This window comes from Nomascus leucogenys, chromosome 16 (genome assembly GCF_006542625.1).
Source record: "Nomascus leucogenys isolate Asia chromosome 16, Asia_NLE_v1, whole genome shotgun sequence".
Lineage (NCBI taxonomy): Eukaryota > Metazoa > Chordata > Mammalia > Primates > Hylobatidae > Nomascus > Nomascus leucogenys.
In genome coordinates, this window is record NC_044396.1 from 75,108,198 (window position 1) to 75,131,207 (window position 23,010).

Genomic DNA, 23,010 nt, shown 5'->3' on the forward strand with positions numbered 1-23,010 from the left:
CTGTGCCAGATGCTAGGGAGCACAAACCAAGTAAAGTCCCCCACTCAACACATATATTTTGTCCACTTTTCTTTTCCTTTTTATTTTGTAGAGATGGGGTCTTGCTATGTTGACCGGTTGGTTTTGAACTCCTAGCCCCAAGGGATTGTCCCACTTCTGTCTCCCAGAGTACTGAGATTACAGGCGTGAGCCACAGCACTGGTCTTTTGTCTACTTTTTCCATGCCACACTCTATGCTAGGCTCTGGCGAGCTCTGTCTTCATGAAGTTAACAGTCCTGTGGGGCAGGCAACATTAATCAAAGAATCACACAATTAATGAGTATCTGACATGGAGGGAAGAGAGTTCCGTAAGTGTGTAATCTTCCCAATATTTTTCCTTTTCTTTTTTAAATTTTTTATTTTATTTTACTTTTTTTTAATAGAGACAGGGTCTTTGTTGCCCAGGCTGGTCTCAAACCCCTGGGCTCAAGTGATCTGCCCACCTCGGGCCTCCAAAAGTGCTTGGATTACAGGCTTGAGCCACCACACCTGGCCCTCAACATTCTCACAAGGAAAGATTCTAGTTTCTGGGTCAGCTTCTAGACTCTGTTTCACTCCTGTTAATGAGAAAAAGAGCTAAATAAGCAGAAAGATAAAGCTGAGCTTCTAACAAAGAAGTTAGAGTCAGAAAACCTAGTGTTTATGGGCGCTGAGAAAAGTTTTAGAAGAGGAAAGGAGGAAGCCCTGAGGGTTGTGGAGATTTTAGATACTGAGAAATAGGGATGGTGTGGGAGTTTTTAATGCTTTTCACCAAATATTTTAGGTTCTTCCCCCTTCCAAACACATGGTAGGTGTTGTAGATTGCATAATTGGTCTCCGTTCTCCACTCCTCCCTGGATTCATGAAACTTTTCAGTGCTCTCCTGCCATGAATGCAATATAATACTCAACCCTTGGGCTCAGCCACATACTGGCTTTGGCCATTAAGAAGAGGTGAAAGTGATGGTGCGCCACCTTCAAGACTAGAGGAATTGCATGTCTGCTTGCTCACCTGCACCACTACCACTGCCTTGAGAACATGCTTGGTTAGCGTGGGAGGATGAAAGCCACTGGGAATAGAGTTACTGCAGTTGCCCCAGATGAGGTCAGCCTACAGAGCTGAAAACCAGCTGGCCCCTAGACATGGGTGTGAGCCCAGCCCAGATCAGTGGAGCCACCTGCTGACTTCAGATGCATGAGCAATAAATGCTTATGGTTAAATGCTAAAGAGGTTTGGTGGTTGTTTTTTTTTTTCACAGCTTTATTGCAACTATATATAACTGATTTAGCAGCATTGTACTTCCTAGGTCTGTGTTAAGGATGTAGCCATAGTTCTGAGGCAGCATCATTGTTTGGGGTAAATACCCAAGGTTCATCGTCTTACGCGAAGGAAATCAAGTATGCAGACACAGGAAGTCGGTTTAGGAGCAGAGGTTTACCAGGCAAAAGAAGGAGAAAGGAGAACAGCTCTCTCTCTTGAAATAGAGTGGGGAGGAGCCCGAATGGGACTTCCAGCCTGTGGCAGAGTGAACCAGATTTTACAGAAAAGCTTAAGGAAGTGGTGTCTGATTTACATAAGGCCCACAGATTGGTTGGACCAGGTGTGACGTTTACATAATGCCTGCGGAATGCTGGCCACACTACCCTAATCTTATTATGCAAATGAGCTTTCTACTTGGCCAGCACCATGTTGTCTGCTGCTTGCTGTATACCTGGTTTGGCAAAGAGAAGGGATGATGGGGACGCCATTTTGAACATGCCTAGTCCCAGGTAGACTTTTCCTAGTGGCACAGCTGCTGGCATTCACCCATGCAAGCTTCTAGCTTGCTTGTCTATGTCTGCAGCTCGATTTTACAGGCTGCTCCTTGTTAGAAAAGAAAATGATTTTGGGGCTGCTTTTCATTAAAAGGAAAACCTTACGAAGGACTTTCCTACCCTCACTATCTGCCTAAATAATTTATTCTTAACTCCTATATCAGTTCTGGTCATGAGTTGGAAGCAAAAACAATAATGACGTTTCTGGGCTGGAACATTTAATTGCTGGTGTGAGAACCTCTAGAACTCTTTTCCTACCAAAACTTTTCAACCAAAAACTTTTGAAATATTAGCTGCTCCCGCTGTCTGGATCCCTGAGAGAATAAGATAAACTGAAAACCCAGCCAAAAAAAAGCTGTTTTAAGCCACTGAGATTTTGAAATTGTTTGTTACTGTGGCATAACTTAGTCTAGCCTCACTGAATAAGGTGGGAAGGGGATATTTTAAGAAGTTTGCTAAAGGTTATTAACTGCTTTCTCTTTGATGCTCTTAGAGAGATTATTTGAATTGTATTTATGTGAATAAAATTATATTTATTTGAATTGTATTTTATTCTTATAGAGAATATTTTAATTGTATTTTCAATTATTTTTTGTTAACTTTTTTTTTTGAGATGGAGTCTCACTGTGTCACCCAGGCTGGAGTGCACTGGTGCAATCCTGACTCACTGTAACCTCCACCTCCCAGGTTCAAGCGATTCTCCTGCCTCAGCCTCCCAAGTAGCTGGGACTACAGGTGCCTGCCACCACACCTGGCTAATTTTTGTATTTTTAGTAGAGATGGGGTTTCCCCATGTTGGCCAGGCTGGTCTCGAACTCCTGACTTAAGTGATCTGCCTGCCTTGACCTCACAAAGTGCTGGGATTGTTATTTTTGTTACTGTACTACTTTAATTTGCTTGCTAACCTGTTGACTGGCCTAGGTTTTTTGAGACTTATCAATATAGTTACCAAAGAGCTGGGAAAGAGAATAGCTTCACTTCTTTACTTCCAAGTATCTTGACACTTTTCCCAGACCAAAAGGGTATTCAGATGTTGGGCAATCTATATGTCCACTAAGCTCCCTCTAGCAAACAAATTAGAAGTACTCTTTTTCTGTCCAAGTGCGAAAGTGTAGTGTGTGAGAGCACAAGGAGAAAGGGCTTTGCAATGCAAAATCTAAAATACCCTTAGACACACACAACTTTCCATTCTTCTAAGAATATATTTGACATACAAAGAAAAAAACAAAGGAAGAAATCTTTGTGACCTTGGTTTGGGAAAGCGTTTCTTAGAGATGACACGAAAAGTACAATCCATAAAAGAAAAGATGGATTGATCTGTGTAGACATTAATAACTTCTGCTTTTTGACAGATACTGTTAAGAGAATGGAAAAAAAAGGCCACAGACTGAGAGAAAATATTTGCGAAACATATACAGAATAAAAAATTTGTATCCAAAATATATAAAGTATTATGAAAATTTAATAAGTTTTCTTTAATAAGTTTAATAAAAACAAAATGGTCAAAAACAAGGCAAAAGATATGAACAAATACTTCACCAAGGATGTATGCAGAAGGCAAATAACCCCGTGAAAAGATGTTGAACGTCATTTGTCATTTCAGAAATGGAAATTGAAATCACCATGAGATACCACTACAACATGGAATGGCTAAAATTACAGACTCATCATAGATGTGGAGCACTTGGAACTCTCTCATACTATTGGTGGGGAATGTGAAATGGCACAACTACTTTGTAAATGTTTGACAGTTTCTTAAAAAGTTAAACCTACTCCTACCATATGACCCAACTATTACATTTCTAGGGTTTATCCAAGACAAATGAAAGCACATGTTCATACTGAGACTTGCATAAGAACGTTCACAGCACTGTTATTCGGAATTGCCAAAAACTGGAAACAACTCCAATGTTCATGACCAGGGGGATCAGGTGGATGGATAAGCAAATTGTTGTATATTGGGCCAGGCATGGTGGCACACACCTGTAATCCCAGCACTTTGGGAGGCTGAGGTTGGTGAATCACTTGAGCGCAGGAGTTTAAGACCAGCCTGGGCAACACAGTGAGACCCTGTCTCTACAAAAATACAAAAGATTAGCCAGGTGTGACACCTGTAGTCCCAGCTACTCAGGAGGCTGAGGTGGGAGGATCCCTTGAGCCTGGGAGGTCAAGGCTGCAGTGAGTCATGGTCATGCCACTGCACTCCTGTCTGAGCAACAGAATGAGACCCTATCTCAAAAAAAAATTGTGGTATATTGATGTATTAGTCCATTTTCACACTGCTTTAAAGACATACCCAAGAGTTGGTAATTTATAAAGAAAAGAGGTTAATTCGACTCACAGTTTCTCAGGGCTGGAGAGGCCTCAGGAAACTTATAATCATGGTGGAAGGGGAAGAGGTACATCTTACATGGCAGCAGGCAAGAGAGAGTGTTACGTGAAGGGGATAGAGCCCCTTATAAAACCATCAGATCTTGTGAGAACTCACTCACTATCATGAGAACAGCATGGGGGAAGCTGCCCCTCTGATCCATCCAATCACCTCCCACTTGGTCCCACCCTTGACATGTGGGGATTACAATTCGAGATGAGATTTGGATGGGGACAAAAACCCAAATCATCTCAATTGATGCCATAAAAAAGAATGAACTCGCCAGGTGCAGTGGCTCACACCTGTAATCCCAGCACTTTGGGAGGCGAAGGTGGGCGGATCACGAGGTCAGGAGATCGAGACCATCCTGGCTAACACAGTGAAACCCCGTCTCTACTAAAAATACAAAAAATTAGCCAGGCGTGGTGGCGGGCACCTGCAGTCCCAGCTACTTGGGAGGCTGAGGTAGGAGAACGGTGTGAACCCAGGTGGCAGAGCTTGCAGTGAGCCGATATTGAGCCACACTGCACTCCAGCCTGGGGGACAGAGCAAGACTCTGTCTCAAAAAAAAAAAAAAAAAAAAAAAAAGGAATGAACTACTGATACATACAAAAACAGAATCGAATCTCAAAATAATCTCAAATTTATGATGAATGAAAGAAACTAGACCACAAAAAACAGGAAAGACACCAAAGTACAATACATACACGTAGTCTATGAATCCATTTATATAAATTTCTAGAAAATGTTAACTAAAGAAAGGAAAACAGATCGGTGGTTGCTCATGGGCAAAGTAGGGTGGGAGTAGAAAGGTTACAAAGAGAAATGAGGAAACTTTTAGGGATGATGGATGTTTTCATTATCTTGATTATGGTGATGGTTTCATGGGGGGGTTAGCGATCTAAAAACTTATAAAACTGTACACTTTCAATATGTAAAGTTTATTGAATGTCCATTATTTCTCAATAAAACTGTTTATATATACATACTTGGAACACTAATTGGTAGTCCCTTCTGCTCTAGTTCCTTTCTGAATCATTAGTCATTCAATAACAGGTACATATGTGTATATATAATATACACACATAATATAATACACACGTAATATAATATATACACATATATATGTACATTCTGTTTATATATGTACATGCTATTTATATAGTACATACTATTTATAGGTATGTAAATATATATAAAGGTACATATTATTTGTGTGTATGTATTTATATATATACACATATAAATATATATAGGCTAGGTGCAGTGGCTCACACTTGTAATCCTAGCACGTTAGGAGGCCGAGGTGGGTGGATCACTTGAGGTCAGGATTTTGAGACCGGCCTGGCCAACATGGTGAAACCCCATCTCTACTAAAAAAAAATATATACAAAAATTAGCTGGGCGTGGTGGTGCAAGCATGTAATCCCAGCTACTTCGGAGACAGAGGCAGGAGAATCACTTGAACCCGGGAGGCAGAGGTTGCAGTCAGCTTAGATCATGCCACTGCACTCCAGCCTGGGCAACAGAGCAAGACTCCATCTCAAACAAACAAATAAACAGACATATAAAGGTCCATACCGTGTACCTTTATAAATACACATAAAAGTACGTATAAATAGTATACCTTTATACTATACAAAGGTATACTATATACTAAAGGTATATTTATATATAAATAGGTATATAGTATACCTTTATATATAAATAGGTATGTAGTATACCTTTATATATAAAGGTATAAAGTATAGGTATATAGTATACCATATATATAATAGGTATATAGGTATACTATATACCTTTAAACATGTAGATACCTTTATATATGTATATGTATTTTATATATATAACGTGTGCGTATATATATGCATATAAATAGTATGTACCTGTTACTGCGTGACTAATGATTCAGAAAGGAACTAGAACATAAAGGACTACCAATTAGTGTTGTAAGTGCATACGTGTGTGTATATCCATATATATACACTTGGATATCCAAATATAAATATATGTATATATATTTATCTATATATTGTTTATCTGTATATATACAGATAGATACATATAAATAGTATGTGCCTGTTATTGAGTGACTAATAATTCAGAAAGGAAGTAGATCACAAGAGACTACCAATTAGTGTTGTAAAAACTGGGAGATCTAATGAGTAGAAGGTTAGCAGCTGTGGGTACACATCTCTTCAGCCTGACCTTCAAATTGTGCCCCCTAAATCAAAAGATAAGTACAAAGTGGGAGTCCAGAAGATCCAACATATAAACCTCTTTATCACATATCTGAGATTGAATAGGATGGTCACATGGGCTGAGACAGCCCAAACTAGCTTAGCTGCAGACAGGTTAAGCTAGAGAAGTTAAGAAAATCATTCAGCAGGTTTATCTTTGTTTCTGATAAAAAAGGTTGTTTGGTTAACAGTGTGGGATAGAAATGTTGTGAAATAATCTGTTTCAGGTTGGGCACTGTATCTTAAGTTTAAGATTCTAAGTTTCCTAAATAATAATGCAAACATTCATACATGTAGTTTATCACAATCTCAAAACCAATAAATAAAAATAAGAGCTGCAGTTGCTTCCTCTGCAATAGTTCATTACAAGTTGTCTGATCTTTCAGAGCCACCCCTTGATAACAATATAAAGTTTAAAAATCTGCATTACTATTTTTTTTGAGAATTTGCTTTTCTGATCAAGAGTTTGAACTTTTCAAATACCACGACCATATAATTTTTTTAACATCATTTTTCTGTTGTAGAAAAACACAGAGACTAGGAATGGAAAGATTTAAGGTTTCCTTGTCTGCAAAAGTGGATAATATTAGTACTTACCTGTAATAGGTTGATTGGTGGCCCCCCAAAATATATGTCAACATACTAATCCCAAAATCCGTGACTGTTACCTTACTTGGAAAAAGGGTCTTTGCAGATGTAATCAAGTTAAGGATTTTGAGATGAAAAGATCATCCGGTATTCCTGTATTATTCATATGCACCCAATGACAAGTTTCCTTATAAGAGAAAAACAGAGGAAGATTTGAAACAGACAGAAGAGGAAAAGATACATCCAGGAGGAGAAAGACGGGTGAAGATGGAAGCAGAGAATGGAGCGATGCGATCACAAGCCAAGAAAGTCAGCAACTCCCAGAAACTGGAATAGACAAGTAAGGGAATCTTGCTTAGAGCCTGAAAGGAGGCTGCAGACACTTTGATTTACGATGTATGGCCTCCAGAACTTCCCAAGAATACATTTCTGTTTTTTTTATGTCACCAAGTTTGCGGTAATTTGTGAGGGCAGCCTCAGGAAATTAATGCACAACCTCATAGAGCACTAAAAATGGAGATAATTAGTACTACCTAACTTGTAAATTTGCTACGAGGGTTAATTGAGTTGATATATTCGGAAAGCAAGTAGAAAAGTGCCCCATACCTAGTGAGCACTCCGGAGGCACTAAGAGAATTTTTATCAAAGGAACGCTTAAAGTCAAGGCAGCCAGTTGTTGATATTATTGCTTTTCTGGACTGTGATTGGTGGACTGGACATCATAATGCTGGAAGGTCCTGTCAGATAACGGAACTGAAGAAACAAAACAAAACCATGAAGATTGTGAAAAGGTCGGGAAGAATGGACTATTTCATCTGTAAGTTTCTTTTGAGCCCGAACGTTCTATGAAAGGAACTCATCAGTTCTCAATGTATTTGTCTCCTTGCTTCTCTGCACTTGTCTCCTTGCTTCTCTTAGTTATTTCTATACAATTCCTTAATCTCTAAAAGCAATTTAGAACGGAATGCAGGGACCACAGGAGAAAATGACTTTTATTGCCTCTGATGGGAGCCTAAAACCCCACGAGGCTCCCAAAGGGCAGAATTCCCAAGCCAATTCCTCGCGTCTATGATCCACCTGCAGAAAACTACGATTCCCAGAAGGCTTTGGGTCCGGGGACGGGAAGACTGGGCTCAGAAAGAGGTGGAGTCTAAGAGAAGGTCTTTGGTCGATTCCATCGTCCAGAGAGGGAGTGGCCGCTTGGGCGGATTTTGGGAGGGATCCGCCTTCCGATTGGTTGTTATCAGAAAGGAGGGGGTTGGTACGGCCGGCTGGTGCAGGACCCAGGCCGCCGCGGCCGGAGCTCAAATTTCCCGGGCCGGGAGCGCTGGGCCTGCCGGGAAGGCGCCCGGACGGTTACCCAGCGGGCCGCCGGCGGTCGTGGGCGAGCTTCGCCATGCAGAGCACTGACCTAGGCAACAAGGAGAGCGGCAAGATATGGCACCGCAAGCCGTCCCCGGCCACGCGGGACGGGTAAAGGCCGTGGCGGGAGGGCGCGGGCTGTGGAGGGGATGGAGACCGGCGAGGAGGGGACGCCGGGCGTCAGGCAGCGGTCCGGGTTCTGGCTCTGACCTTGCCCCGCATCCCTGGATTGGATGACCTGCGGTGGAACAGGTGGCCCCGGACGCCAGGGTCCGCAGAGATCCCCTTCTGAGTTCTGGGAGCGGGGGTCTGGTCCGGGACAGCGCAGAGCAGGAGGAGGCCGGTGGTTCTCAGACCTAGGAACTTGCGGCTTTTGCTGTGTGCCGGGACTCTCCTGCTTTTATGATCACGGTATCCCGCTAGTGTCCCTGGCACGTAGTAGGTGCTCAGTGAGTATTTAACAGTTGCAGCTGGAGCAGAACTCCAGGGGGAGATGCGGCGTGGAAAAGCAGGACAATTCTGCCTCTTCCAAAGCCTGCAGTTTATCCATCCTTAAATCCTTGGATGTGTTTAGACGCACAAGCATTCATCAACTATTTGTTGAGCGCTTACTGTGTGCCAAGCACGCCTCTAAGCACTGGGGACGGCGATGGAACAAAACACACTTCCGGTTCTCTGGAGTTCTCTGGAGTTTACATATTGGCGTGTATACAGGGGCAGGGGCTTTCATTATGCATTGCTGGGGGGCTTCTAGTACGGCCAGCGCTGCTTTTCATTCTGTTCCCAGTTACCTGTCCTGTTTGAGGCTCAGCCTGTCTTGTGTGATTTCCGTGGAAGCCTTTGCTACAAAGCGGTGCCATCTGGATTTCGATTTCTGCACGCAGAGTGACCTTATTGCTTCTAATTCCCTAGGATTTCACGGAAATCGCTTGAGTTCCTGTTTCCGTGTGCTTCTTGTTCTAGTAGTGATTTTTCTTTTCTTTGAGACAGAGTCTTGCTCTGTCGCCCAGGCTGGGGTGCAGTGGCGCGACCTCGGCTCACTGCAACCTCCACGTCCCGAGTTAAAACGATTCCCTTGCCTCAGCCTCCCAAGTAGCTGAGATTACTGGCGCGCGCCACTACACCCGGCTAATTTTTGTATTTTTAGTAGAGACGGGGTTTCACCATGTTGGCCAGGCTGGTCTCGAACTCCTGGCCTCAGGCGATCCGCCTGTCTCAGTCTCCCAACGTGCAGGGATTACAAGCCTGAGCCACCGCGCCCGGCCTCTAGTGATTTTTTTATTGATTGTTTGGTTGCTTCTCGACAAATCGGAATTTTTTTTTTTCTCTTGAGACTGTCTTGCTCTGTCGCCCAGGCTCGGATGCAGTGGCACGATCTCGGCTCACTGCAACCTCCGCCTCCCGGATTCAAGCAATTCTCCTGCCTCAGCCTCCTGAGTAGTAGCTGGGATTAAAGGCGCACCACTCCCGGCTAATTTTTTGTATTTTTAGTAGAGACGGACCGTGTTAGCCAGTATGGTCTTGATCTCCTGACGTCGTGATCCACCCACCTTGGCCTCCCGAAGTGCTGGGATTACAGGCGTGAGCCACCGCGCCTGGCCGACAAATCAGAGTTTTAAGTGCCTACTCCGTATATCCAAAGTGTGATGCGAGACGTTTTACCAGCAGCTTGTTTGGCTCCTGGTTACTGTCAGGCCTCTTTATCAATGCCGCTGTCTCAACTACGTTGAATAAAAAATTTTGTCTAAAGTGGGGATTCCTCAAGTTTTTCATTTTCAAATTTTGAGTTTGTGTAAATACCACTCCCACCTATGGTATTCTGTAAACATTCTAAAAGTTATCGCCAACTCGCCTTCTCTTTTTTTTTTTTTTTTTTTTTTTTTGGAGACAGAGTCTCGCTCTTTCACCCAGGCTGGAGTGCAGTGGCGCGATCTCGGCTCACTGCAGGCTCCGCTCCCCGGGGTTCACGCCATTCTCCTGCCTCAGCCTCCCACGTAGCTGGGACTACAGGCGCCCGCCATCTCGCCCGGCTAATTTTTTGTATTTTTAGTAGAGACGGGGTTTCAGCGTGTTAGCCAGGATGGTCTCGATCTCCTGACCTTGTGATCCGCCCGCCTCGGCCTCCCAAAGTGTTAGGATTACAGGCGTGAGCCACCGCGCCCGGCCTCCTTCTCTTTCTTGATGATACAAAATATCTAGATATATGTGCAAGATTCAAAAAGTGAGAGAAATGGGTTGATTATCCAAATGTCTTGTTGCTTCTTCCACTAAAGCATAGCTTATCTTTGTGTTCGTTAAAACCCATTGTTCACGCTGTTTAGACAGGCAGAGAGCACTGACTTGGAGTCAGATGTATTTTGTTGAAGTAAATGTCCGTTTACCAACTCTGTGACCTTGGGCAAGTTAATCACTAAGGCTGTCAGTGGGGATAATCAGATTTACCAGACAGGTTGTCTTACACATTTAGTGCTCAGTAAATATTTGATATTCTTCTTATGTTTGAGAACTGAGGAACTCTGTTAGGCAATCTGTGAGAATCTGAAAGGAAGTTGCTCTAAAATAAATTTTTTATGTGTGATTTATATGAAAAATCGGAGGGGCAGAATGTCACTATTGTGATTACATCTACATGGTAGGATTATAATTGAGTATTTTTTAGTGTATTTCTATATTTTTAATATTTTGAACAATGATTATGTAATTTTGTAGCCAGAACATGTAATAAGTGTTGTAGAAAATAAGACTGGAGGAAAAAGTGGTTTGCTCTGAGTTCAGTTGCCATGAAACATTTTGATATTGCTTGTCATTTCTGTACGTTTATTTTTGTGTTTTTAATTCCTTGGGGACTAGATAAAAATAAGCATTGTTAAGAATTTTGCTGTTTCCTTTAGTGAGTCTAAAAAGCCTTATGTTTAGATAAACATGAAGAAAATGTTTAATCCACTTAATTCAATTTAGCATACTTTAATGAAATTATAATGAAGATAGATGTTTCTAATATAAAATCCAAAAACTAGGCAAGGTGCAGTGGCTCACGCCTGTAATTCCAGCACTTTGGGAGGCCAAGGTGGGCAGATCACGAGGTCAGAAGTTCGAGACCAGCCTGGCCAACATGGTGAAACCCTGTCTCTACTAAAAATACAAAAAATTAGCTGGGCATGGTAGCAGGCACTTGTAATCCCAGCTACTCAGGAGGCTGAGGCAAGAGAATCACTTGAACCCAGAAGGTGGAGATTGCAGTGAGCTGAGATTGCACTACTGCACTGTAGCCTGGGTGACAGAGCGAGACTCCATCTCAAAAAAAAAAAACAAAATCCAAAAATTTATGAAAAATCAATTAAGATAAAATTTTCATGATTAAAAACTATTGTTGCAATAAAGAATGGGATTATTCTGATCTTTGCGAACAGAATATACACACATATATTATTTTAAGGCGTTATTTTGTGCTGTAAATTAATTTTACAGATTTTCTTTCAACAGATACAGGGTATATGATCCTTGTCTCAAAAAGGGTAACTTTAAACACATGTATTCTTGTCTTTCCTGTTAATGAAAATAGTACGTAATCATTAAATAACATGTCTAAAAGATAGAAAAGTAGAAAGGGGAAAAAAATTAACCATATTGCTATTACCTGCAGACAGCTGCTGCTAATGTTTAGCTGTGTTCATCTTTTTTTCCCTATACGTATTTTTCTTTTCCTTTGGAGACAGGGTCTTACAGTGTCACCCAGGCGGGAGTGCAGTGGCATGATCATGCCTCACTGCAGCCTTGCCCTCCCCAGGCTCTAGTGACGCCACCTCAGCCTCCTGAGTAACTGGGATCACAGGCACATGCACCATGCCTGGCTAATTTTTTGCAGTTTTTCTAGAGACGTGTTTGGTTTTGATTTTTCTTCTTTATTTTTTCTTTTAATTGTGTGTGTGTGTGTGTGTGTGTGTGTGTGTGTGTGTGTGTGTATGTATCAGTGTTTAAAACTTCAGGTTAGAATATTTTCATTTTCATTTAAGTTTAATCATTACATATGTGTCTCCAAAATAAGATTGAAAAATAAGCTCCCTTACTGTTTTATAGAGCAGTATGATTAATGTGGGTTTTAAAGAATGATTTCTTAAAGCATTTGTTCATTCAGCAGGCATAGTTTGAGTGTCTTGTGTGTTGTAGGCCAGGTGCTGGGATACAGTAATGAGCAAGCAGTGGTCCTGTCTTTACAGAACTCGCCTGGCAGGGTATTCATGGTAGATACATTAGAAATGGAAGTAAAACTCATGCACGCATAATTCACTGTGAAACATTCCATACACAAAAACAAAATCTCATACCCTGTTGTTACCACTTAATCACAGTTTATAAATCTGTTTATATGTGTGTTTATTTTTTTAATGTCTGTCCTTACTACTAAGCTGTAAGTGCCATGAAAGCAGGGACCATATCAATTATTCTTAGCACCTGGCTTGTTCTGTGTCTGACACAGTGAGTTTTCAAGTATTTGATGAATAAATGAATAGTAGCTACTTTGATAATGAGTAGCTTCTGACCTGTTTTTCTGAAATCCTGGTAAGATTGATTCTAGAGGAGAGGGGGTATAGCGGTAGCAGTAGGAGAGGGAAGAATGAACAGACAAAATGCTTTACTTGCCATATTTTTCATAATATCAAGTAATAGGTGACATAGATTCAATGTTTGGGTTTTTTTTCTTTGACAGAATTATAGTGAACATTATTCACAACACTTCCGATTACCATCCAAAAGTTTTGCGATTTTTGAATGTGGCTTTTGATGGCACAGGCAACTGCTTAATTGCTGGGGACCACCAAGGAAATATTTATGTTTTTGACTTGTATGGAAACAGGTAAGCAGATACTGTTGATATCTACATTATTTAACAAGTTATTAATTCACTGACTGTTTTCATACCTGCTATTCATTATTCATTCAGAAAGATTTATTAAGTTCTATTATATTTCAGGTACCTTGCAAAACACTGTCATAAGTGCTAAAGGAAGAAAGTGGGAAATAACAGAATGATAATATGGTTCACATTTTAAAGAATTAAAGTGCTGGTTTTAATAGTCTGTCTAGTAGTTAATTTTTTTTTCTTAAATTTAAAAATTTATTATTGCTATTTTTTTTTTTCTTCAGACGGAGCCTTGTTCTGTCGCCCAGGCTGGAGTGCAGTGGGACGACCTCAGCTCACTGCAAACTCCGCCTCCCAGGTTCCAGCTACTGCACCCAGCCCATTATTGCTAGTTTATCAATTTCTGGTACATCATCAGGCAATGTAGAAATAACGCAGTTTTCTTTGCACATTGTTGTTGTGGGGTGCCAGATCTAAGAATTTTAAAGAATTGATTTTCAGCTGGGCGTGGTGGCTCAGGCCTGTGATCCAGCAATTTGGGAGGCCGAGGTGGGCGGATCACTTGAGGTCAGGAGATCGAGACCAGCTTGGCCAACGTGGTGAAACACTGTCTCTACTAAAATACAAAAATTAGCTGGGTGTGGAGGTGCACGCCTGTAATCCTGGCTATTTGGGAGGCTGAGACAGGAGAATCACTTGAACCCAGGAGGTGGAGGTTTCAGTGAGCCAAGATTGTGTCACTGCCACTGCACTCCAGCCTGGGCGACAGAGCAAGACTCCATCTCAAAAAAAAAAATTTGGTTTTCACTCTTCTTCCTCTTCTCTTCCCTTGTGAAACAATTTAGTCCGAAAGCAATTAGGTGGGATTGATGGAGGTAGATATTCATGCAGTGGGGCTAAGAGGGAAGGAGAGCTGCAGCAGCCTAGCAGAGAGGCAGAGGATGTCTGCATAGCGAATGGGGCAGTGATGGGAAGCTAGTTTAATACAGGGGGCTGTGATCAAATAAATATATTATGGATAATGAGGGCCAAGTTTCTCACTCTTAGAAAAGAGACTTACATATATGGAGGGCAGAAAACTAGAATAAACCCCGTGGTATTGTATTGGAATTAGATATATCAGTTTGAACCCCTGGTTTTGAATATATAGAGATAGATATAGAACTAAATAGAGGTATATACAAATATATGTACACTTATTCCCTAGCTTCGTACACCCAGAGGGCCTGGGAGCAACAGCATGCCAGTAGCAACGAATAGACCCGGTGTTGAGTTCTTGTTTTCAAAATACCACTTTCTACTAAAAAGAATCAAGGATATTTGCAGAAATGGCCAATTTCAGAATGCGGACAGGGAAGGTACAGGATGAGCCTGTAACATTTTGTAGCCAGAAAGAAGGAATTGTTCAAAGAATGTTTGGGATGTGTCAAAAAGACACAGTTGCCAGCTTGAAGGAGCTCCCTCTGGTCATATTGGAGATGGGTCATCCATTGAATAACATTGAAATCTATGAGTTCATGTTGTAACCAACAAACAAACAGTTTAGTAAGGCATGGATATTGAATAGTCACAAAGTACCCCCCCCACAAAATACTTATTAATTATAGAAGAAAAAAAGAATAATTATACAATGAAGAAGCCTAGCAAACACTGCCTTAATCAAATGACTAAAGTTAATATAACCAGTAGTGGAATGAATCAAAATTTGTGTGCCACCTGATAGAATGCAGTGAAAAGAACACAGCATCATTTCTGTGATATTCTTCCCAAGATATATAACCTGAATCTAATCAGTGGGATCATCACACAAAGCTAATAACAAAACTGTTTTGTTGCTAATAACAAAACTGTTTTGTTAGTAATAACAAAACTGTCCTGTTATCTCCACAAGGGACAAGATCATGCAAGTTGGGTAAAGACTAAAGAACTCCTAATCTGAGGGAGGTGAAAGGGACATGACAAAGGCATGAATCTGGACTGATCCTTTTGCTATAAAGAACATTATGAGGAAAATTGGCAAAATTTGATTGGAGTTTTAGGATTAGATGGTGGTAATATATAAATGTAATTTCTTGGTGCTGATGGTTATGTTGTGATTATGTAGGAGAGTTTTTTTCTTTATAGGAAACTTGATCTTGGTAACTTAAACAGTTAAAGAAAAGATGTGACATATAATTTACTTCTCTGTGATTCATTAGGTAAAAATCTGTAAATCGTTGTTTCTGCCCTTTACCAAAAAAGTAATGGGCCCAACTTTTCTACCCTTTATTCTTGCTTAACTTACCTCACCAATTCCCAATCTTAAATCAGTACCACTGTCTATTTGCTAATACTTCTGAAAAAAATAAAAGTAATTGTTGATTGATTTCATGACAGAATAATGAACTTCAACATCGAGGATTCTTTGCACTTCATTTGCTTATCTACCGTTACTTAACTTTTCCTATTCTCCACCAAGTGTCGCAAACCTTTACCAATTTCCTTGTCTCCTTGCACTGGACTCTACTCTTATTCTGACTGCCAGGCCTCCTGATTCATGGGAAAATAGATACCTTCAAGCTTTCCTTTCTCCTTCCCCATTGCAGCCTCAAGTATATTGTAAGTTCAGCCCCCATTACCTTATTCATAAAGTTCAGCTCTCATTACCTTATTCATAAAGTTCAGCCCTCATTACCTTATTCATAAAAACAGGCAATCTTAATTTCTTCTAGTGCTAATCCCTGTCTTCGATAGCCTCCCCTGAGACATTGCACCATGAGTGTTACTATTTTGTCCATTGTCGCCTTTTCACTATTGGTTGTTGGGGAGAAAAAATAATTTTTCCTCTACCCTTCTAAATTCTCAACTGGGCCCTTGTAACAAAAGATAGATTAACAAGAGAAGAATGAACAAGTTATTAATCTCTATCATGCGTGTAACACATGAGAATACCCAGAGTATCCAGGTATTAGTATGAGATGTTATCAACTTGTATCATGTATGTAACACGTGACAATATCCAGGTATTACTAACTCAAAAAGTGGCTTATGCTCTGGCTTATGTAGCATCTTCAACGAAGAACAATACATTTTTAGAGAAGTGACAAGACAAAAGAAGAGGACCTTGAGTCTCTAGGGGCAGCAAATTGTGGGAAGGCAAATATATGGGAAACTAATGGTAGTTATATACATTTCTCTGGTGCTATTTCCAGGATGATAAAGATCTAAAGTCAACTCCTGTGATCAACCGTTGTCCTTCCTGGTAGAGAAGGGAAGAGGGACTGCTTTGTAAATGTATGCAAATTCATGTAAACTTTCAGACAAGGGCAGAGAGCTTTTCTTTTCTTTTCTTTTTTTCTTTTTTCTTTTTTTTTTTGAGATGGAGTCTCACCCTGTTGCCCAGGCGTGATCGGCTCACTGCAACCTCTGCCTCCTGGGTTTAAGCAGTTCTCCTGCCTCAGCCTCCCAAGTAGCTGGGACTACATGTGTGTGCCACCATGCCCAGCTAATTTTTTGTATTTTAGTAGAGACAGGGTTTCATCATGTTGGCCAGGATGGTCTCGATCTCCTGACCTCGTGACCCGCCCGCCTTGGCCTCCCAAAGTGTTGGGATTAGATGCGTGAGCCACCACACCTGGCTGAGAGCTTTTCTTGTATCTGCTTTTTCTCATTTACCTTCAGCTCAAAGTAATCCTATGCCAAAGTGGGATGTTCAGGATGGCATATTCTGCCACCCTTCACTAAAAACATTTGCGGCTGAGCAGTTAGCAGCAGAGCTGGGACTTAAAATCAGACTTGATCATAAAGCCCAGTATACTGGGCTCCCTCAAAATCTTCCCAACTGTTCAATCCATTGGTCACTTTTCAGTTCTCATTTTACTAAAACAGTAAATACTCATCTTCCTATCCTGCCTGGAATTATTTTCTTTGGCTTCATGGTACAGCTCTTGCTGAATTTTCTACCTCTCTGATCATTTTTCCCCCTTGTTTTACTGACTTTTCTTCCAGTGCCTGCCCCTTTCATGTTGTGCTCCCCAGACATCTTTCTTTGGCTTACTTCCTTCCATATTTCAGGTACTTTTTTTGATAATCACATCACCACCAAGCCTCAGGCTTCATCTGCCATGTAAACACTGTTGACTTAGACCTACTTCTGCTACTACTACCTACTAGAAATCTTCTAGATTGGGCTCTCCAGGAGCCACTAGCTTGCATGTAACTCTTGAGCCCTTGAAAAGTGATTGGTCCAAATTGAGATATGAAGCACGTGTAAAATTAAAATACACAGTGGATTTTGATGACTTAATATGATAAAAAGTGGAAAATATCTCAATAATTTTTGATTAAATATTGAAATACTAATGTTTTAGACACATATTGAGTTCATAAAGTATATTAGTCTGTTCTCATGCTAATAAAGACATACCCGAGACTGGGTAATTTATAAAGAAAAAGAGGTTTAATGGACTCTCAGTTCCATGTAGGTGGGGAGGCCTCACAATCATAGCAGAAGGCAAAGGTACTTCTTACATAGTGGTGGCAAGAGAGAAATGAAGACCGGGGAAAGGGGTTTCCCCTTATAAAACCATCAGATCTCGTGAGATTTATTCACTACCATGAGAGCAGTGTGGGGGAAACTGCCCCCGTGATTCAATTATCTCCCACTGGGTCCCTCCCACAACGTGGGAATTATGGGAACTACGATTCAAGATGACATTTGGGAGGGGACAGAGCCAAAGCATGTCATGTATTATTAAGATTAATTTTACCTGTTTCTTCTTACTTTTCTAATATGGCTACTAGAAAAGTTTAAATTACATATGTAGCCCACGTTGTATTTCTTTCAGACAGCATGACTCTAGATCAGTTTCACAAGGGCCTTAAACATCACGTTTAAAAGGTTTATTATTTCCTACCCCCAAACTTATTCCTCTCTTGCCTAAGTTCAAAAGCTTAATTTTTTGTAAATTAAACTCTAGCTAGGTGCCCTATACTCTACTGAGCACTCAACATGTATTATTTCATTTAGTCATCACAACAGCCTTATATCTATTCTTATCTTCATTTTACACAAGATCGGGTCCTGATTCCCCCTTCTTCACTCCATGCTTAATCCATACCGAGCCTCTGCTTGGCTTCTGAAACCTCTCCTATTTATGCTCCCATATCTCTGGCTGAGATTTTCTGTAGTAACTTTCTTAGTGATCTCCTTTATTCCTTGTCCCCTGTCCATTTGCCATTGCTGCCAGGATCATCCTTCTAAAACACATACCTGATTGTGATTCTGCTGTGCTAAACACTTAAAGTGGTTTCCCATTCTGATAACATCCAAACTCCTTAATATGGTACATAGCACCCTTCATAATCTATTTTTGGCCTAAAATGGTAGCTCATTTTTCTGGGTTTCATTTTCTTCGTCTCTCCGGACTCCTTCCACATGGAATTTATAATTATTGGAAGAATGTGTGATACTAATGCAATGATCTCTTAATAGGTTCAATCTTGTTCAGCGAACAGCACAAGCTTGCACAGCTCTGGCCTTTAATCTTCATAGGAAATCTGAATTCCTTGTGGCATTAGCTGATTATTCTATTAAATGTTTTGATACAGGTAAGAATTTCTCCTATTTTTCTTTTGAAGCAGAGTAAAATATAGACTGAAGAACTGCAAGAAGTTTATCACTCTGTACAGCTTGAGGGAGCAGTGCCCATGACAGCCCTCCCTTCAGACACTAGGTGCAAGCTGGGGGTCCTAGAAACAGCCTCACTTTAGATCAGTTGACTACAAAGTCAGGGTTTCCTGACTACTGTCAGTTTTGATAATTCACTAGAACAACTCACCGAACTCAGGAAAGCACTGCACTTAATGATGACAGTTTTAATATAGCAAAAGGATACAAAATATAACTAGCCAAAGGAAGAGAAGCATAGGGTGGAATTTGGGAGGCTTCCAAAAGGGAAGCCTCCATTGTCCTCAGGGACGCATTGCCCTCCCAGACGACCCTCCCAGCATTGGTGTGTAGCTGGCCATCTGCGCCAAGCACTGTTGACACGGGGAGTCGACCCAAGCTTTGGTGTCGAGAGTTTTTACTGAGGCTCTATGACATAGGCATGGTTGATTGGATCATTCCCCACGTGGCTGGACTCCGTTTCCAGCCCTCGTCTCCTCCTAAGAAGTTAGTCTGATGTCACCTGTCCCAAAAGCCCCAAACTTCTAATCACACGGTTGACCTTTCTCGTGTGGCCATCTCCCACTCTGAGTCTTCTTAGCATAAGCTATCTGGTATAGTGTGAGGGACCCGCCAGGAATAACAAAGACACCCCTAAGTCAAGGGTTTAGAGGTTACCTCCCAGGAGCCTAAACAGAAGCCAGACCTCTCTGTAAAGGTCAAATTCTTTACTACACAGGTACAGTATCTTTTTTTAATATAGCCTGTGTGTTTTCTACCATATCATGTTTTTAAATTGAGAACACAGAGTTCTATAGACTAAACATATTACTCTTAAAAAAGATATCTCAACTGTATTTTTTCATATTGAAATAATGTGTTCTAATATTCAGCAGATGTATAAATAATAATGGTAAAGATAGTGATAGCTAACACATAGTGTTTACTCTTTGGCAGGGACTTTCTATGACTTTATACACATTAATTAATTTTAATCATCATCATAACCCACAGAGATGAATACTGTTATTATCCCCATTTTGCAGATGAGGAAACAGAGGCACATGGGTAACTTATCAGAGTCCCACAGTTTATAAGCAGTGGAGCCAGAATTCCAGCCTAGGTGGTCTGGCTGCAGAGTCACTGCTGTTAATCACTGTACTACACTCTCATCCTGCATACAAAGAAGAAAAAAAAAACAGTGATTCTGTAGTACTGCCTAGAGACACAGTGTTTTCAGAATGGGGCTCTCTCTTTCCAGTCTGTTTTCTATGTATATACTTTTTTTATATTCTAACAAATGCATAATTATCCTATCTATATTGTTTTGTGGGATAATTTTACCTCATTAAAATTCATGCAGCATATGTAAAATCAATACCTAACATTCCATTGTACAGATAATTTTTTAACCTATTACCTATTGCTGGACTTTCAAACTGTTTTCAATTTTTGGCATTACAAACATTGCTGTGACAAAATATCAGAAAAATGAGGTCTTTATAACTCACCTTTCCTTAGATTCCACTCTTCTCCTCTTTTTCTTCCTTGTTCTGTGTTCTTACAGTTTCTTCTACTTTACTCAACCCCCATCATGAAGCCCCTTCCTTAGACACTGTCTCCCTCCTTCTTTCTTTCCCCTCTCTGCCAAATTCTGATTCTTCGCAGTATCCATTGATGAATTAATTCTGACCCTTGCATCCCCTACCCCATGCTACTGAGACTTCTGTCTCCAAGGTCCTTAGTAACCCTAACCCCTGATTGTTTAAGTCATCTTTATACCTTTCATCCTACTTCTCTATAGGATTTAACAATTGGGATTACTTTGAAAGTTTTTTGTTTTGTTTTGTTTTGTTTTAGTTTTCATTCTATTACCTTGGTTCTCTTCCTGTCTTTCTAACTGCTTCTTAATCATGTCTCCTGAATTCTTTCAGTGGTTCCTAGACTTTTGGATTTTTGGCCCCATTAAAAAAGTGGAAGAACTCACATAGCTTGTCAACTTTTAATATTGCCAATTCACATTGGAAAAAATACAGTTTCATAAAACAAGGGATTTTCTTTCAACATAAACAGGGAGTGACATAATACAGATGAAAAGGTAGTACTTTAAATTTGACTTTATGAAAAACTCACTGCATTATCTGTATTTTTCTCTTTCACTGAAGACCAGTGGAAAATTTATCATTAACTAATGCCAGACCTCTGAATGGTGTTTGGAAACCACTGCTGTTTCCCTAAGGGATTGGTCTGTTTCTCTGTCTTCAGTTTTTTTTTGTTTTTTTTTTTTGAGACGGAGTCTCACTGTGTCGCCCAGGCTGGAGTGCAGTGGCGCGATCTCGGCTCACTGTAAGCTCCGCCTCCCGGGTTCACGCCATTCTCCTGCCTCAGCCTCTCTCAGTAGCTGGGACTACAGGCGCCCGCCACCACGCCCGGCTAATTTTTTTGTATTTTTAGTAGAGACGGGGTTTCACCATGGTCTCGATCTCCTGACCTCGTGATCCGCCCGCCTCGGCCTCCCAAAGTGCTGGGATTACAAGCGTGAGCCACCGCGCCCGGCCCTCTCTGTCTTCAGTTTTGACCTACTTTGTATCATAATGTTTCCCAGATTTATATCTTGCTTTCTGACTATTCTCAAGTTCCATCTTTCTGGGGGGAAGATTCTGATCATAAAAGCAAAACATGCCTACTGTAGAAAACTTACAAACATACAAAAAAGTATAAAGGAAAATAAAAATCACCTATGCTTTTACTACCCAGTGATAATTAGCATGAATAGTTTTTGGTGTTTTCCCTACCAAACTGTTTTCTCTGCTTACACAGATACACACAAGTACATCAGAATCAAGTTTAAAAACCAAATGTATTGTCAGTATCTCACATTGATAAACCTGTTCCTCCTCATGTATTTATTATTATTATTTTATTTTATTTTTTTTAGAGATAGGGTTTTGTCATGTTGCCCAGGTTGGTCTCAAACTCCTAGGCTGAAGTGATTCACCTGCCTCAGCCTCCCAAAGTGCTGGGATTACAGGCGTGAGCCACCACCCAGCCCCTCCTCATGTATTTCCTACATCCACTAACAGTATCACCATCTGCTTAAATAACTAAGCTGGAACCACTGGAGCCTTCACTTCTCTTATATCTCAGGATATCAACTTGATCACTAATATTTTTTGTTTTTCTCCTTAGTAGCTCTTGGATTTGTTCTTTTCTCCATTGCCACTTTCTTAGTTTAGGCCCTCCATATCTCCTGCCTGGATTATTACAGCAACATATAAATTAGTCTTTCTTGTTCAATCTCTTCCCCTCCACCAGATATCCTCAAAGTGCTCTTTCTAAAACACAGACTAGATATGGTACTCTTTTACATAAAATTACCTGCAAGAGAAATCCCAAACTCACTAGCATCAATTTTGAGGTTATTCTTCATCAAAGCCTTTGTCAGCCTTGTCTCCTACATGAATGAGATGTTGCTAACATGTCCCGTCATACGCTTTATCAACTAGCCACAGGCTTCCATTTTTGTGGATATTAATGGGAGTGCCTCATAGAATACCTAACCACCCACTGGATCAGTTCATCTGTGGTGTTTATACGTAGCGTTACTTCTAGACGTACAGTGTTTTACCTGGGTAACACTTTTATTTTTTACCACAGTCACCAAGGAGCTAGTTAGCTGGATGAGAGGACATGAGTCATCAGTATTTTCGATCTCTGTGCATGCATCAGGGAAATATGCCATCACCACTTCTTCTGATACAGCACAATTATGGGACTTGGATACCTTTCAGAGAAAAAGAAAGCTGAATATTCTCCAGTCTGTGGGTATACAGAAGGTCAGTGAGGGGGGACATCTTGGCCTGTGGTGCTTCTCAGGCTAATTTCTTGGTCAGCAGGATGTATAGATGATATAAGAGTAATGATTTACTTTGTCTTTGTAGCTCTGTAACTCAGCAACAAGCAAAGCAAAGTGGCCGACACAAAGATGTTGCCTGTAGCTACAATTTATGACTTAGTGAGCTCTTTTCTAAAATTATAGCTGTGTAACTTCAACTGTCCTAAGGCGAAAGTTATTTAGTTGATTGGTTTTGTTTTCATTTTTAACCCT

The 23,010-nt window shown here is 40.7% G+C and overlaps 1 protein-coding gene across 11 annotated transcripts in view; it reads left to right on the top strand.

Annotated features, from left to right (window-relative positions):
* Window positions 1-8,344: 8,344 nt before the first annotated feature.
* TBC1D31 (TBC1 domain family member 31) overlaps window positions 8,345-23,010 on the top strand; it is an 82,822-nt gene continuing 68,156 nt past the window's right edge. For 7 of the 11 annotated variants that reach the window (XM_003256170.2, XM_030795411.1, XM_030795414.1 and 4 more), the window contains exons 1-4: window positions 8,345-8,505; window positions 13,103-13,249; window positions 18,729-18,844; window positions 22,560-22,738. In XM_003256170.2, coding sequence (XP_003256218.2) covers window positions 8,429-8,505; window positions 13,103-13,249; window positions 18,729-18,844; window positions 22,560-22,738 — 519 coding nt within the window. In that variant the 5' untranslated portion in view covers window positions 8,345-8,428. The remainder of the gene's footprint in view (window positions 8,506-13,102; window positions 13,250-18,728; window positions 18,845-22,559; window positions 22,739-23,010) is intronic. The other 4 variants (XM_012508350.2, XM_030795418.1, XM_030795416.1 and 1 more) reach the window with 1 other exon arrangement.